Genomic DNA, 18612 nt, shown 5'->3' with positions numbered 1-18612 from the left:
TCCAAAGACTCGAAATGCCACGAATAACATCAAAACCACGAATCAATGATCAAAATACCTCTTTTAACTTTCGAATATTCAAACTTCGCCAAACGCGTCCGAATCACACTTAGACATGTCGGACCATGACCAAACTTCACGCACAAGTTCCAATCATTAAAATGAACCTATCTGAGGTCCTGGAACACCGCCTGGAGTCCGATAACACCAAAGCACACTCAAAGTCAAACTTAGAATGTAGTGATCACATGTATGGTTTCGGTCTGTCATTGAGATACTTCTGTGTTGTTTGATCCGGGGTCTACTTATTCATATGTGTCATCATATTTTGATCCTTATTTGGATAGGCCTCGTGGTTTTCTAGATATTCATGTCCATGTATCTACACATGTTGGTAATTCTATTGTAGTAGATTGTATATATCGGTCTTGTGTGGTTATTATTGGAGGTTATCCGACTAGCATTAATAATTTGTTGCTTAGTATGGTCGTCTTTGAGGTGATTTTGGGTAAGGATTGGCTATCTACATATCATGCTATTATTGTTTCTCTCCCTAAAGCATGATGTTGGCGATGCTGGGGTTATGAAGGTTAAAATAGTGGGGTTCTCTTGGTCATACCCCTGGGAATCCATTAAGCTAAACTCATGATAAAGGAAGTGCCTTTCGTACTATCTTTTCCTTATTTTTTTATGGCTTCTCTTATCGTTTCCTTTCAATTCATTCCCTCCTTTATGACAACCAAAAATCCATAGAACAAAATTTCATTTCATTGGTAAGCAAGGTAGACAATATCATTCAACTTTCTACATGTACATAAACTTAAACAGAGAAACGAGATACTTATGACAAAAAGAAATAAAATCTACATTCATATAACTTTCATATACATCCCATTTTAAACATAGGCTGCATCAGAGTCGCTTTTGCAGATCTAACGAAGCACTTTTATCTCTCCTTTTGTCGGTTTTCATAGTTCATACCATTTTGTTTTTAATTTTGAGTTCCCAATAAAAATATAAAAGGAAAAATAAGAACAAAAATCTGCTGATATATGGAAGGAAAACAAATCAGATTTCTGTGGGAATCAAAAATCCAGAAAGCTAAGCAGATAACTTTGAGCATTTTGAATGTATCCTTTACTGTTTAATGAATTAAAAGTTATCTCTCTCCAAACAAATTATGAAACTACTCCACTCCTTACCTTATGATTAACAATCTGGAAAGGCTCTGTTCCATTTATAATGTTTGCATATTGAGAAAACAAAATCATTCTTTCTTGACATAAGACTAGGTTTTGACTAACTTTTATTTTCTGTACAATCCATCTCCACCCTATCAATGGGACTGCATTACAGAACATGCCACTGCATGTGCCCAATGCCTCAGCTTTGTCTTAACTTGTTGAGGATCATCTCCTGCGCATATTATCAATAAAACACTTTTAATTGTCATCTTATTAACTTTGTCCAATAAACTACAATCTTATAAACAAAAATGGAAGAGCAGTAAGTTACAAAATTCTAGAAAATTGAACAAATATATGCTCATTCTTAACACAGATGTTGTTTCAAGTTTTCATTTTAGATAGTCAAACAAAATGAACTAATTAAATAAAGTGGGACTGGGAGAGGATTATATAAGTTATTCTAATCCCCTCCTAGAAATTATTTTCTCTCTAGAATTCCACTTCTTTTGCGTGTGTATATATATGTTTGTTACATTCTTCATTCCTCTTTGCCCTTGGCTTTAAATTTAAGGATAAATTCATACCTGTACTTACTATTTCTTTTGATTATTAATATAATTTTTGCTTAGAGATTTGACGTTGGAACCTGAGTCTTTTTCTTAGGAGAAAAGCCATATCCGGGCTAAAATTTCGCCATGCATCTGCGGAGTCACTCCTAAGGCTTCCAAATGAGGAGGACCTACCTCCAAGAGATGTCGACGACGAGCTGGATCCAGCGGGAGAGGGTAATAAACTTTTGCTACTGTGGCTCGAGATTGGGCTTGTGGAATATTGGCGGTTCACCGCAAAATAAAGATCGAGCGCCGGCAACGTGCTACATAGCCTCTGACCTTCCTCTTCGTTGAACCCAAATCCTAGTTCGATGCAGCCTTTGAGTTCATTGAGGTTCTCGTCGGTCAAGTCGCCAGGGTCGTGAATCCCTTGTTTCCTCCTTTCCTGGAGGAGAATTTGACGACGATGTTTCTCCCATGCAATATCACGTGGAGTCTCGCACATAGAAAGTTGCTTGGATAACCTCTTTCGGTTCCTCCAAAAAGGTGGCGCGTGCTCCAACAGTTGCAACTCGTCGCGCTCCGATTCACTAGAAGATGGCGACGATGACACGTGTTTCTCAGGGTTCTTAGAAATGACCTCCCCCATATTGACAACTATCACAACATAAACCGCAGCAACAATAACAATATGAAATGATGAAAATTTCCAATAATAATAGTGGAGTTGTAGTTGATAGGCAGGCCGTGGCGAGAATTAATTAATCGCCGCCTCGGCCAGCCGTTAGAAAGAGTTAGAATGAAGGGATCATGATAACGACAAGGTCGAGAATTCAAATTAGAGTAAGAATTTGAAAAGTAAATGCGGAAGCAATAACAATAAGGAATTAAACAACTAGAACTAAAGGGCAGAAAATAAAGGATATGGGAAAATTCAAGGAAAGAATTTCAAGAACTTCCAAGAACGCAAGTTCTATAGCCTTGACAAGATCAAAGCAACAACGTCTTGATTTATTGAAGAAATCAAATGCCTTTACTTAAAAGCAAATCAAAATAATAGATTCGGATCTTGACCGCTTTATGAGTAACTTGAGACAACAATTAATAACTAGTATTAATCGTCTTCTAAGAATACCACAAAGGAATCAAAGATATCACAATAGAGAACTAATCTTACTACCTTGAACTATGAACTAGTAAAGGTTGAAAGATAAATCTCAAAGCACAAGTAACAAAAGTTCAAAAGAACTCTCAAAGTATGATATACTTAATCAATAATGAAGTCTCTCAATGAATGAGAAGAACTCCTTATTTATAGGAGTACTAAGACATAAAAAGTCATTACAATTAGGTAGGGGGCTGCTAAGGGGTAACAAAGTCATCAAAATTAGGTAGGGTGGTTGCTAAGAAATAAGAAAAGTCACAAAATTAGATAGGGGGCGGCCAAATCCCTTTGGGAAAGATTTGGACCTTAAAACTACTAGTTTGGGCCATTGGTTTGGACTCTAATTGGGCTCCATTTCAAACACCCCCATTTGGATCTCATTTAAGCTCATTTTGGGCTCTTCTGGGTGCCCTTTTACTAGATTTCAAGGGCCGAGTTCGGGACCCAATCTTCCTCCTCTTGGACTTCAATTTGGGCCATCAAATAATTATAAAACTTGTATAATTTATCTCCTTTGGTCTTGAGCTCGTCCTCCACAATTAAAAACTTCTTTAATTGCACTTGAAGTCTAATGGCCTTATTTTACAACTCTTTAGCTTGACATATTGTTAAAAGCCATCTTTGAGATTCCAAAGCTTCATCCTTGTCCTTGAATAGAGTTGAACTTCCTAGGATACTATCAGATCAGGGCGTGGATGAGTGGGTGGGTGGTCGGCCTTTCTCTAGATTGGGAATAATAAGGGGAATGAAATGGAAGTTTCTTTTTGCGTTATTGGTTTGTAAAGAATGGCATGCACCAGCCCGACCAACTCGTGCAGCTAAGGTTTTGGAAGGCTTTAATGAGAGAAATGTCAAGGGACAGCCATTCTTTGCGGCCTTTCCCTCTCTCCAACTCTCCATTCTTTTCTAACGGTGCCCGTACAGTAAACTTACTAATTTGGTTTCTAGCATGTATGGCTCATACCTGAAAGAACCTTGCGTTTATTGCAGGTATAATGGTTTTGTGTGAGCTAGTATTTTGTTTCCTTGAGAATATGCTTGTAATTTATTAATTAAATTTGTTAATAACAATGCCTTAGCTTTTTTAGTTCCTCTGTCACGTCTCATTTATGTGACAGTGTTTGACTTGGCAACGGAGTTTAAGAAAGACATCATAAATATTTATTTTGCTGTTAAGGATAAAGTAGGAATTCTAATGATAAATTATTTTTAATTAAAGAAAAGTGACATTCTTTTTGGGGTGACAAAAAAAAGAAAAGGTGCTACGTAAATAATTAAGATGGAAGGAGTATTTTCTTTCAGAATGTTCTTTTGCATAAGAAAAATTAATAGGCTACCTAAGTAACTAGAAATTAGAACTTAAAAAAGAAAAAAAAATGAAAAAATGAAGAAACCCAAACATTTTAGGAAAAATTACGTAGACACCACAAATATATATATTGTAATTACTATTCGTAGCTATATTTTCAAAAAATTACCACTCATAGCTATATTTTAATTTTATAGCAAATCCACCTGAATCATATATTAAAACAAGAGATCGATTGTTTAAACTGAAATAAAAGAGCAATAAACTTTCAGAGCTCAGTTGGTTAGACCATGCTTAGTAAAGGTTTTGACTTCGACTCTCAATGAGAGCATTTTATTTGTGTATTTCGTCTTGGTTGTATTCGTTGCGTGAACGAATATAGTCGATACAAATTGTGTCATTTGTATACACCCCTGTATTTTACCTTGATTCTATTTGTTGCGCAAATGAATACAGTTGATACATATTGCATTCATTGCGTGAATGAATACAGTTGTGCGAATGAATATATTTTACACAGGCTGTATTCGTTGCGCGTTTGAGTACAAATGATACCAGCTGGTAACAATTGTAGTGAGGACCAGTGGCGGATGCACATGGGCACTTGTGGGTGCTTAAGCACCCATTAACTTTGATCATATTTAGTACTCCCTTAGTTTCAATTTATGTGAACCTGTTTGACTGGGCACAGAATTTAAGAAAAAATGAAGATTTTTGAAATTTATGATCCTAAACAAGTCAAAAAGGGGTCCAGAGTATTTGTGTGGTTATAAAAGCTTTTAATTAAGGGTAGAATTATAAATTTAAGCTAAATTATTTTCAAATTTAGAAAGGGGTCATTCTTTTTTAAACGGACTAAAAAGAAAATAGGTTCACATAAATTGGAACAAAATATACAAAAACTGCTCCACAACGCAACTGGTCAATTTGCTCCTCACTAATCAATGTTCTTTCATAGTGTCATTTTGCCTTTTTCCCCTGTCAGCATTGGCGGATCCACATACGCACTTGTGGGTGCTTAGGCACCCATTAACTTTGATCATGTTTAGTACTCCCTCTTTTCCAATTTATGTGAACCTATTTGATTGGGCATGAAGTTTAAGAAAAAATAAAGATTTTTCAAATTTATGGTCCTAAACAAGTTTAAAAGGGGTCAAGAGTATTTGTGTGGTTATAAAAGATTCTCATTAAGGGTAGAATTGTAAGCTTAAGCTCAATTGTTTCCAAATTTAGAAATAGGTCATTCTTTTTAGAACGGACCAAAAAGGAAATAGATTCACATAAACTGGAACAGAGGGAGTAATTTGCAAAGGCAATTACAAAAATATTTAGATAAATATTGAGTGAGCATCCACAACTAAATTCTTTTTTCCTCTTCTTTTAAAATTTTACTAGGCAAGCACCCATGACTTTAAAATTCTAGATTCGTCATTGGTAGCCACGAATGGTAATTTGGCAATCTATAGTTACAATGGATTGACCAAGAGGAGAGTCCATTACTGCGATAGTCACTCAACTATCCGAAATTATCTACCAAAGTCATTTTTCTTTCGTTTGTAACAACAAAGTCACTTAATATGTCAATAGTACTCAAAAGGTCACTCAATTAGATTTCTTAAATTTTTGATTGCCAAATACCTATTTTACCCTCTAAATTATCAACTTTTATCTTCTTTTTTCAGCTTTTTAATATAATAATACTTTTCTCTTTTTAATTTATATTATGGACTTACCTTAGAGTATATAAATTTTGTTTATAAATTAAAAAAAATTAAAATAGTATTTAAGCATATATAATGTTAGAATAATAAAATATTGAGCATAATAGAAAGTTAATTAGAACAATGTATTCATAATAATAATTTTGATATTAACAAAAAAAATCAAAAATTTATTCACACAATAGAGAATGAAAGAAAATAAAATTTTTAAAATATATATTCCATGCACGTACTATAGAAAATACTTATTTAAAATAAAGGTATTTTTGTAATATACATTACATATTCTTGAATATTATGCCCAATTATATTATTATTTTGACATTATATATGCTAGAGAATATTTTTATTTTTATTTTTAATTTTTTAATTTTAAATAAAATATTTTGTTCAATAGGTAAGTCTAAATGTTGATTAAAAAGAGAGAGAAAATTATAATATTAAAAAAGCAAAAAAAAAAGCAAAAGATAAAAGTTGATAATTTAAAGGATAAAATAGGTATTTGGCTATCAAATGTTTGATAAATCTGGTTGAGTGACCATCAGAGTGCTATAGGCATAGTTAAGTGACTTTGTTATTACAAAGAAAGAAAGATACCTTTAATAGATAATTTTGGAAAGTTGAGTGACCATATGAATAATAGATTCACCAAGAGGACTATCAGACTATTGTTAGGAGTGCTTGGATATTCAATATGAAGGCAATGATATGTGGAAGGTCTAACAGAAACTCAAAGCTGTGACCAAAGCCCTATGCCGCTGGACCAAAAACTCCATTGGAAATAATATTTTTGACACTACGAAGTAGATGGAGTAGAAGATCATTGAAGTTGAACAGGAGTTACAGAATGATGAAGCTAACATGATGGAGCTCAACAGAATTAATTTTGAATACATCCTTCCTATGAAGAAAATAAACTCTTTCTGGAAGCAAAAGACCAACTTGAAATGGAACATGGAAGGTGATAAAAACACTAGCTATTTTCATAAGATGATAAGAGGACGAAGAACGAGATTATCTCTTCATAGAATCAAAGGGGAAAATGATCAACAGACAGAAGGGACAAAAGCTATACCAGGAGGCCGCAATAAATTATTATGAGAATATTTTCTCACATAAGCCTCACAGAACTGATCCACAATTTCGATCCTGGATAGTGTTCCATCAATTATACGAAAAGAAGATAATAATGATTTGATTGCTATCCCTATCAAATAGGAAGTAAAACAAACAGTATTTAGAATTGATCCAGGTAGTGCAGGTGGACTAGATGATTTTACAGGGAGGTTCTTCCAACACTCATGGGACATAATTGAAGATGACATATGTATTATGGTTTTGGATACTATAAATGGCAGGGGACTAAATAAGTTCATCACTCATACCTGTTTAGTTTTGATTTAAAAAGTTGACAATCCTCAAAGCCTCTAAAAACTAAGGCCTATTAGTCTTAGTGTCACGATCTAAAACTCCCACCGGAGCCGTGGCGGCGCCTAACACCGCTTGCTAGGCAAGCCATCAATCAATAAGAAGAAATAAACTTAAATAAAAATATTAAATGGTATCAACAGTGGAAACAATGATAATTACTGGGGTAAATAGTCACAATAAAAAAAATCATCCGACGATCTGGTGTCACTAAGTGCATGAGTTCTAAAGAATGAGTAAATACAAGGTCTGAATCAAGTACAATACTGTCTGAAAGACTAAACAATATTAACATAAAATAAGGAAGGGACTTCAAGGCTTGTGAACGGAACAACAATGCTACCTCGAGAATTCTCACTAATCCGGATCCAGCTCACAGGCAACAACCACAATCGGCAATACTTGTATCTACACACGAAGTGCACAGTGTAATATTTATACAACCGACCTTATGTACTTAATAAGTAACAACCCTAACCTCGGGCTGAAAGCAGTGACGAGTTAGGCAAGGTCCGATGCTCACTTTCCACAGCCAACAATAACAATAACAGTAGCATAAAAAGGAGAACAACTCAAATGATAACAGGCTCAACTTAACACAATGAGAGAAATAATAGGCATGCCTTTTAGATAAAACAAACATGGTACCATCTTCCATAGAATTCACTTAAGCACGTATTTAATAGGATAAAACTATGATATCGAACTCAAATCCTCAAGTACAGTTACCAAATACCCCTAGTGTGAGGGTTAATACAGCTTTAAGTCTGCATGTCAGTCATACATGCCAAATCAACAATTTTTGTACGGTTAAATCATCATGTATAAACAGCTCTTAGCACATTCATAGTGCCAGGGACAATGCCCCTGAAATATCCTCTAAGCACTCTCATGGTGCCTGGATCAAAGCCCAAGGACCCTCAAACACACATATACTCACGCTCAGCACTATACGGGTGCTTGACATTAGTCCCTCACTCAAGCGCATATATGACCATGTGCCTGTGCTCCCAGTAAATACTTGACTCTGGAGGGGTGGGTCCTTGCCCAAGCGTTGATTATATCTAAGTCAACGATCAATATCATATAGACCAACTTGGGGCTTGGTGCAAGCTTGTCCCCCTAAACAGTACCACTTAGCCCAATGTGGGGACTAGCGTATGCGTCACCTCAATATCAATACCAACACGGCTCTGTGGCCCAAGATTAGTCATCAATCCACTCAAATCTCCATATACCAACATCTCACAGAAAATAACTTAATCCAGTTCACCACACGGAATATAATAATGTACCAAAATTCCAGCTCAAACTCGTGTCACATACAAGGACACCAATAACATGCGAGATAACACATCAAAAAGTGCACATAGACAGAGATACAACACGCAGATATAATTACCATGACTGAACAGTACGACTACGGCAAAGGCAAATAGCTCAACATAGTAAAATAGCCCTATCATGTCTCGAACAATGAAACAGATAGCCTAGACATGATTTCTAACATTAATAATTACTCACGTAGTCATACAAATGGGGAAAACATGATATCAAAGAACCATGATAGAAAATCAAGGCATATAATAATAATAACTACCCGGATCATGAATACTCACAGTGCATGCATAAATGCTCGTCGTGTCGCATATACGTCACCCTCCATCACATAACTAATACCATAGCCAACAGAAAAATACCCTCAAATTCATATTTAGACAAGTTACTTACCTCATCCGGGCTAGTCTTCAACAGCAAATAGCATAAAAATCTCGATCTAGCTCTCCAGCCGTGCAAATCCAAGCCAAACATCATTCAAGAAAATCGACAATTCCATAGGAAGCAATCCTAATCCATATCACTTCGATATTTGAAGAAATCCCCAAAAGTTAACAAAGTCAACTCAGGTGGGCGCTCCGTAAATTCGAAACCAATACCAAAATCCGATGACCCATGACCTACCAAGTCTAAATATATGATTAATTTATAAAATCGAGTCCAAATCGGTACTCAAATCCCCAAAATATACTCTTTTAGAGTGTAGGCAAAAATCCCAAATTTTCTTTCAAAATCTCAAGTTTTAGGTGTAGAAATCGATGAAAAAATCAAGATATAACGCCAAATCCGAATGTGAATTGCTTAACTCCAATGTAGCAGTGAAATTTCTCTTCCAAATCCTCTCTACTCGAAGTCTAGGACTCAAAATATAAAATAATAAGCAAAGTCCCGAAATTGGCAACTTAAATAATCTGATCCAGGTTAACCCTTCACGATCGTGGTCCAAAACTTCCCGATCGCGAAGCACAAAAATTCCACTGCGCAAATAAACCTCCGCGATCATGACATCCCATACACGAACGCGGAGCTCTCCAGCTCTGCCTCAATCGTGAACGCGTCACACCACCTGCGAATGCGAACAATAGCTCTAGCCAGCCTCATCCCTTATGCGAACGCGTCCCTGCGCATGTGAAAGTGTAGACCAACTCCTCCACCTTACGCGATCGCATTAGCAAACTCGCGAACGCGAAGACAAAAATCCAATTGCCTCAAGAATCTTCTCCACAATGGCGTGCGACCCATCGTGATCGTGATGCATGCCTGAACACCAGAAACTAGCAACCTCAAAGTGGCTCAAAATGATCCAACGCCACCCTGAAATTCACTCGAGCCCCTCGGGACCCCGTCCGAACATGCCAATATCTCCATATACATAATTCAAACTTACCCGAAGGCTCTAAATACCAAAATTAACATCAAAACCAAGAATCATCGAACAAGATCAATCTCTTAAATTTATAAACTTTCAAGTTCGAACCAAGCGTCGATTCAAACCTAACCAATCCAGAATGAACCCAAACTTTGCACACCAATCTGAAATGATAAAACTGACCTATTCTAATTCTCGGAGCAAGAGTCCGTCCCCGATAGCCACAAAGTCAAATCTCAGTCAAACTTATGAACTCTCCAATTCTTCAATTGCCAACTTTTGACAAATAGTGTCGAAACCTTCTAGGAACATCCAAATTTAAATCCGAATATACGCCAAAATCTAAAATCACCTTAAGAACCTATTGAAATCATAATATTCATATTCTGAGGTCGTTTACTCAAAAGTCAAATATTGGTAAACTCTTCCAACTTAAAGCTTTCGAATTGAGAATTACTCTTCCACATCAAATCTGAACCTCTCAAAAATCTAAATCAACCATACGCGCAAGTCCTAATACATAATGTGAAGCTACTCAAGGTCCCAAACTGTCGAACGAAGTTCTAAAGCTCAAAACGACTGGTCGGGTTGTTACATGCTCCCCCACTTAAATATACATTCGTTCTCGAACATAATTACTGTATAACTCATCATACACATGCCCATGGGTGATCTCACGTCACCGCAAACCACATAAGGCCATTACACCATCCGAACTTAAATTCTTCCTTCAACCTTAGCTTAAGAATACATAGGACCAATCTCTAATTTCCCCAGCTCTCTCAACATCCGACTCTTATATATATATATACACATACAACGTATCAATCTAAAAAAGCCGTATCAAAGCGTAAGTATACTTCCAAGATGTAACCACATGACGTACCACATAGCTCACATGCCCATAAAAATATCTTCCAACCACAACAGCTGCTCATAACCAAATTCGATACCAATAATATATCTCATGACAAATAAAACCTTATTCCAAACCTCACAACACTGCTAATGATGCCAGAAACATGTAGAAACACATAATCATCCATCGAATCAATAAATCATGGAGTTCTCTCGCCCGACGATAACCATTGCTAAATTCTGAACTAATTGGTGACATTCTTCTTCCAAAAATACCTTATACAAATTTGATAGCACTAATCCCAGGTTCAAAAACTCATCTCACCCAGTACAAGCTGCTCAACTGACATGCTACATCAACTATTATCAAGGACCTCATATGATGCGATCCGTGCACCAACAACTAACCGCTCAAATATGATCAATAATGGAAAGAGAACCAAAAAGGGAACTATCTCGTAAGTTTAACAGACATAACCATATAAGCATAATGCTATGAACCCATCCCATAAGGGAGAAACAAAACACACAAAACGAACACGAGGAGTCACACCCAATCAAAATCTTATTGCCTTGTACAACCCGATTCACGCATGATACTGTTGCAGCATGCAACTCGATCCACACATAATACCGTTATGGTGTGCAACCTGATCCACATATATCAATCGACATAGGAATACCCACGAAGCCAAAATGCTCATACTCACTAAACACATGTGTAACCACAACAAGCACATATAGTGCATAAATATAACCATGAGAAGACGGATAGCATAATGCTCTACAAAAGACCAAGCACGACTAAGGTGCAATAATCAAGTCAACATCTCAAGAGCAATCTCGCTCATCATCGCCAAAAAGCCGAAATAAAAACCACAACTTGCGGTTGAATAACCAAGTCGTCTCACAACCAATCGTAGCATAAGGAAGTAATACATGAAACAGATCAAGGCAGGAATAACACCCATTCGCCCGATGACACACCCATAGCAAACGCTGCACTGAGCAAACAAATCTAGTACAGTAAGCAATACACATTCTTATTAGGCCTACCAATAGGCCTCCAAACCAATTCGGGCCATTCCATGATAGGTCAATAGCCATCCAAAAGTTCATGGTGGCTCTAACCATGACACATACAATCAGCTGTCAAATATTGAATACACTTCCACAATCCGCGACCATGGGTATAGTCCATCTCTCTGAAAATAAAATCTCCAAACTGCAAAAATACAAACATCCCCATATATGATCTATAACTCTTTCCCTCATACTACTAACACATTATGCATACACAATCCCTAGTAGGAAATACTCTCATAACCTTCCACACCGAGCAACGAGCCTGAACATTAATGGCCACCAACCATAGAATTTCTGTAGTACAAGCCAAGCATCCGCAGACCGATACGTAATACATCCATCATAAGACCCGCCTCGTTGCGACGATATGAAGCAATGCTAGCACACTTTTAAACATCCAAAATCTCTCATGCTAACTAGAACTCATGACCTCCCTATCAAAACTGAACTGCAACCTTGTTCCTTCAACCCTAATTCCATACAGCTCACCGCATCTATCATGCTAAAATGTAAAAATACGGGGATTCCATTATCAACTCCGAATCACGAATAGGATACACACTATATCATCTAGAAACCTTTTATTAAGCTCAATTAAGGATATAACCACAACACGCAACAAATCTCCATGCCAAAAGAAGACGTCAACCGCAAGTCGTGATCGCAAACATCATAAACTCTTATAAATGCCAAAGGTTTGCACCGATGATCCATCGGCGCGGAGAACAACTTCATTCAGTCCTATCCCCATGGCCATTCATGAAATGGGGTATGGACATTGTCGGCCCGCTACCGTCAGTCCCAGGTAAAGCTAAATTCATTTTATTTATGACTTACTATTTCTCTAAATGGGTTGAAGCACAGGCGTTCGAGAAAGTGAGAGAGAAAGAGGTTATAGACTTCATCTGGGATCACATCGTGTGTCGATTTGGGATACCCACCGAAATAATGTGTGACAATGGAAAAACATTTATCGGCAGTAAGGTAACGAAATTCCTCGAAGACCATAAAATAAAAAGGATATTAACAATGCTGTACCACCCTAGTGGGAACGGACAGGCAGAATCGGCGAACAAGACTATCATTCAAAACATAAAGAAATTAATTTTCATAACTATACAAGATTGACAAATGTTATTATTTTTTAATGTTATTATTTTTTAATGTTATTTTCTTACGTTTGTTTACTAGAATTCGAGAGAGTTTGTGTTTGAACTATCAACTTTTTTCAGATATTTTTGGGTTTAACAGATAATTAAATAATTAATTTCAATAACTACAAAGATACTACGCTAAAGGGCACTATATTTTACTACGCTAAAAGTCACTACATTACAAATACGAGCACTACATTAAAATTACGGGCACAACATACCACTACAGGGAACTAAAGTCACATATTCATATATGTACAAGAATAACATCTAAATAAGATTAATTATTCCTAAAATAATAATTTATCTATTTTAAACAAAGTAACATAGAACATAGAACAAAGTAAAAACAACTAATAGGCATTTTTTATACATGAGTTTTAACAAAATATAAGTTGGAATACCTCGATTTTAATTTTTTGGAAAGTTGAAGATTTGGTAATTTGGAGCCGAAACGAGCAACCCACTACGAGATAACGCCTTAGATATGATGTGTGACCGAGAATCTACACTTTTTGTGGCACCGGTGGGCTCCAACCGAGTTGTTTTTCGTTAAAAATGGAAGGGATGGGGGGGGCGCTGGTCTTTTGGGTTTTTTAATGGGGAGAGGGTTCTGGTTTTGGCGGTGAGGAAGGAGAAGGGCCCATTTATTTATGTATAGCACCCTTATTTACTGCGCTATACTATAGCACGGTAGGTAAGGGCGCTATACCTTCCCGCCCATTTAAGTTCAAATAAAGCGCGGTCGCATATTACGGTCCCCAATTTTTTCACACATTATGGTTCTTTGAGTCCAAAAGAACCACACTTTGGTTCCGGCTGCTGAGTAATTACACTAAATAAGACTGACAGATTTAACCAATCATACATCAATAAAAGCACTAAATATAGTAAGGGGTTGTTTGGTTGGGAAACGAGTTATCCCATGATTAATTATTTCAGAATTAATTCTCCCGAGATTGTTATCTCACCCTCCCATAGTGATAAAAACTACAATTCCGAGATAACTAATCGCGGGATTAGTTATACCATGATTTTATCTCAGCCAAACGTGAGATAAACTCATCTCAAATTTAATTTCAGAATTAATTATCTCTTATCCCTTATACCAAACGAGCTACGTATATACTTTAGTTTACAATGAACAAGAATATGTGGTAAGAGATAGCTTGCAAAATTAAAGTAAGTAAATACTTTTGGGATTGTTTGACCAAAAAATATAATCTCCGGTTAAACTATTAAATTTACGTAGTACGAGATTAAATCTTACTAAGGATAATAACTCTAGGTATTAAGCACAAAAACGTATAGTAGATGGGATAAATTCTGTATATGGTTGGTGAGAATAAATGTAAAATACTCTTAAAGCAAGAACATTAAGGGTGTTATAACTAACAATAAATGTCAATAAATGATATTTAAGTAAATAAAGAGAATGATTCACCCAATAATAGATGGGTGAAACAAATATTTTACCTGACGATGATGAATGACAAATAGATCCAAGATTCGCATGAGCAATCCTCGGATCTGATGGAAAGGTGGGGAATAATATATCAACAAGAATATTTGTAAAAATGTAATCTTTATGTTTTTGCCAGGGAGAGGGTCTTCTTCTCAAAAGTGTTCTTATCAGAATCAATATTGCATGCCCCTAACATTGTCTCTTCTTTCTATATGTATGGGGCCATTTTACTAGGAATCCCTCGACCCTTGTTGATGTCTTAACTATGATCTATGCTGATGTCTTAACCACGGCTAATGTCGGAACCTCGGCCATTAACCTCGCTGCGTCTTGGGCGAGCTCGACCGATAACTTTCTTTAATGCCATATTTTATTAAATATTCTGAAGACAGATTTTGGCCTATACAGATAGTCCCTCTGCTTATTAAGGCCGAGCTCGTACGGCCTTGATGAGCAGACTCTGTTCGTCGTAGTTGATGAAAATTGGGCGAGCGAGTAGGGTGACGGCACTTTAGGCGAGGTGGCAACATGACTTTTCATGAGCTGCAAAATTTGGGGATGCGCTGTTTCAAAATGATGTCATGACATCATACGTCACTGTGACTTTTCTCCCTCTATTGTTCGAAGCTCCTTAGTAGTTTTAGTGATTCTTACTATTTTCAACCCTTCTGTGCTTAAAACCTCCTTTCTCATGAATATGGTTAACGCACATTCTGGTTCTCGCATGGCGGCTGGCCCCACCCCTTTGACGGTGCGTATGCCTCCTCACGGCGACGATGTTTCTGTTTTCCTTGAAGATGAAAGGTTTCCTACAGTAGAGGAAATAATTCCTCGCAGTGAGAATAGATTTGATTTTTCAAAATTTCCTGAAGACAATTATGAGGCCTCAGAGTCGATGATGAACGAGGTCGACCTTGCTGAGTTTAGGGCAAGGTTCAAAATCCCGGCTCACATCAATCTGATTCTGGCGGGGCGCGATGTGGTACAAATACATCGCCCGAGATATTGCGCGTTTTACGCATACCCATTCTATGTATGTTATTCCTTTCCTATTCTCCCATTAGCAGAGGAGTTTTGCTGTTACTACGGTGTCTGCCCAGCTCAACTTTCCTCCTACGTCTATAAGCTTATCCATATGTTGACGAAATATGCGAAGTTTCCTGGCCGTGGGATCACTCTTCGCCACCTGATGCATCTCTTCGCTCACAGTTTCTATAGGCAACTCGAGGTAATGTAGCCCGTAGTATTAATGATTGAGAGAGTTGATTGCTCGAACTTGAAGTAATATAGCCCGTAGGCTTAATGGTCATGTGAGTTTATTGCTCGAACTCGAAGTAATGTGGCCCGTTTAATGGTTGAGTGAGTTGATTGCTCGAACGCAAAGTAATGTAGCCCGTAGGCGTAATAGTCGAGTGAATGATTACTCAAACTCGAAGTAAGGTAACCATAGGCTTAATGGAGTTGATTGCTCGAATTTGAAGTAATGTAGCCCATAGGCGTAATAGTCGAGTGAGTTGATTGCTCGAACTCGAAGTAATGTAGCCCGTAGGCTTAATGGTCGAGTAAGTGGATTGCTTGAACTCGAAGTAATGTAGCCCGTAGGCTTAATGGTCGAGTGAGTTGATTGCTCGAACTCGAAGTAATGTGACCCATAGGTTTAATGGTTGAGTGAGTTGATTGCTCGAACTCAAAGTAATGTAGCCCGTAGGCTTAATGGTCGAGTGAGTGATTGCTCGAACTCGAAGTAAGGTAGCCCGTAGGCTTAATAGTCGAGTAAGTGGATTGCTTGAACTCGAAGTAATGTAGCCCGTAGGCTTAATGGTCGAGTGAGTTGATTGCTCGAACTCGAAGTAATGTGACCCATAGGCTTAATGGTCGAGTAAGTTGATTGCTCGAACTCAAAGTAATATAGCCCGTAGGCATAATAGTCGAGTCAGTGATTACTCGAACTCGATAACCCATAGGCTTAATAGTCGAGCCTGGCCTCGTTGATTTTTCGGTTGGCAGTCCCCGATTAATGGGGTAATGGTTGATCCTAGAGCCTGTTTGCATAATAGTTCATGGAATATAGGATGGGTTTTGAGACATGAGATATCGGCAAAGAAGAAGTTTCTCTTTATGTCATTATACATGTGTTCATGTTTTGTACCAGGGATCGATCAAACTACACGAGCATGGTTCGTATTGACCATTTGGCTCTTGCAATTTTTCCTATCGAAACCTTGTTGTTATGATGTAGCTTTCTGGCATCAAACTTACTTGATATATTTGAGGGTAATGCCCCCCAGTATTCGAGGTTGATTGTAAAGAGGCCTCGGATACTGTTGAATTGTTCTAAGTTAGCACGATCGATGGTTGCCTCATTAAAAACCATGCCGAAAATCCTATTTGGGATAAAACCGGTCTAAGGAAAAAAGAGTGTAACGCGTGCTTTCAGGCCTAAGGCTTTGTGTTGAATAACCCATTCTTGTTCTTGGTCGAACTCCTGCAAGGGTTAATTTTGAAATATAAACGAACATGGGAGGGTCATACCTTAGCAGTAGTATCGTTTTAGGTGCGACACGTTCCAATTGCTTAGTAGTTGTTTGCCGTTTATAACACCGAACTTGTAGGATCCTTTACCGACGATTTTGAGCACCCGATACGGCCCTTCCCAGTTTGGCCCCAGCTTTCCTTCATTTGGATTTAGGGTGTTGAGGGTGACTTTCCTTAGCACTAAGTCCCCGATTCTAAAATGGTGAAGATTGGTTCTTCGATTATAATATCTTTCGATCCGCTATTTTTGGGCGGCCAATTGGACGAGAGCGACTTCTCGCTTTTCATCAAATAATTTGAGGCTAGTATTCATAGCCTCGTGATTTGACTCTTCCGTTGTATGTCGAAACCTCGCACTGGGTTGCCCCCGTACTGGACTTTGATATTGTTCGATATGCCGAAAGAACTTTGGGTAAAATTTCTCTCCATTTCCTCTCAGCGTCGTTCAATTATGGGGAATGATAGTCTTGTGGTGGAGTAGTTTGGTATTGGGTAGTTGATCTTTTGATAGCAACCAGAGGAAGTATTTGAGTTTATTTAGGCAGTTAGCATTCCAAAGCCATAGATTTCGGTAATAATTGATGTAACTAATTGGAGTAAGGGTGGCCTCATGCAGGGCCCATCTGTGGTCGGGTTTTAGAAGCAAGTGTCTCTTTGTGTCTCGGAAAAAGGGATATGTAAGAATATTGTATAAGGTGAACACTGTCTTTTAAGTAGCTAAAAAGAGAGTGCATTGAGATCCTTGAAAAAGTCCTATATGTTTAGAGGTCCTTGGATTTGTTCCCTCAGCGTAAATTGTTTTATTTATCCATCTATCAGACCAAAGCTTTATCTTAGCCTCGTATCCAATGTTCCAAGCAACACTTATGGTAAATAAAGCATGTGCTCTAGAGGTATTTTAGATATAAGATTGTGTTACTTTGGCTAGTAGAGAATGGGATTATGATGGTATTGGTATTTGTTCTTGAGAACATTTGCCCAGCTAGTGTTATGAATATTAGATTGAAATATCCAAAGCAAAGCATATATTTGGGAGAAATTCTTGGCTGAAGTTGTATGGAAGCCCAACCCACCATTGCTTTTAAGTTTAATAAACTTAGCCCACTTAACGAGATGGATCTTATTTTTCGTAGAAATAGTGTGGATAGCTACTTTTTAACATGGTATTTAGTTTTTATCCAATATTTTTAATGTTGGGCACAAATAGTCACTACTCTATTAAAATTAATATGAAAAGACGTTGTTACCCTTTCTTCATGAGCGCTATGTAAATATTAAGGATATAGTGCCCTTAACATTACACTGCACATATGAAGTTAAGGACGTCGTATCCTTAACATTTACACTGCACATATGAAGTTAAGGACTTGATGTCCTAAAGTTTAACAACAGAAGGTGCAAATATATGACATTTTGTCCTTAATATTTACACAGCATTCATGAAGT

The 18612-nt window shown here is 37.4% G+C and overlaps 1 protein-coding gene across 1 annotated transcript; it reads right to left on the bottom strand.

Moving 5' to 3' along the window:
• Nucleotides 1-1132: 1132 nt before the first annotated feature.
• Nucleotides 1133-2537, bottom strand: LOC107772521 (uncharacterized). Its single transcript, XM_075231495.1, has 2 exons — nucleotides 1834-2537; nucleotides 1133-1475 (listed from the first exon to the last, which is right to left on the bottom strand). Exons 1-2 carry the CDS (start codon nucleotides 2385-2387, stop codon nucleotides 1337-1339), a joined length of 693 nt encoding a protein of 230 aa, XP_075087596.1. The 5' UTR covers nucleotides 2388-2537; the 3' UTR covers nucleotides 1133-1336.
• Nucleotides 2538-18612: the final 16075 nt, after the last annotated feature.

Source organism: Nicotiana tabacum, chromosome 15 (assembly GCF_000715075.1).
Source record: "Nicotiana tabacum cultivar K326 chromosome 15, ASM71507v2, whole genome shotgun sequence".
Lineage (NCBI taxonomy): Eukaryota > Viridiplantae > Streptophyta > Magnoliopsida > Solanales > Solanaceae > Nicotiana > Nicotiana tabacum.
This window is presented reverse-complemented; position numbering and strand designations above follow the sequence as displayed.

What these genes read in the sequence shown, in the direction of transcription:
- LOC107772521 (XM_075231495.1), bottom strand. Translation starts at nt 2,387, where the DNA reads ATGGGGGAGGTCATTTCTAAGAACCCTGAGAAACACGTGTCATCGTCG. An exon ending in CTCCTAAGAAAAAGACTCAG is followed by an intron (nt 1,476 to 1,833) that starts GTTCCAACGTCA and finishes ATAAGATTGTAG; the next exon opens with TTTATTGGACAAAGTTAATA.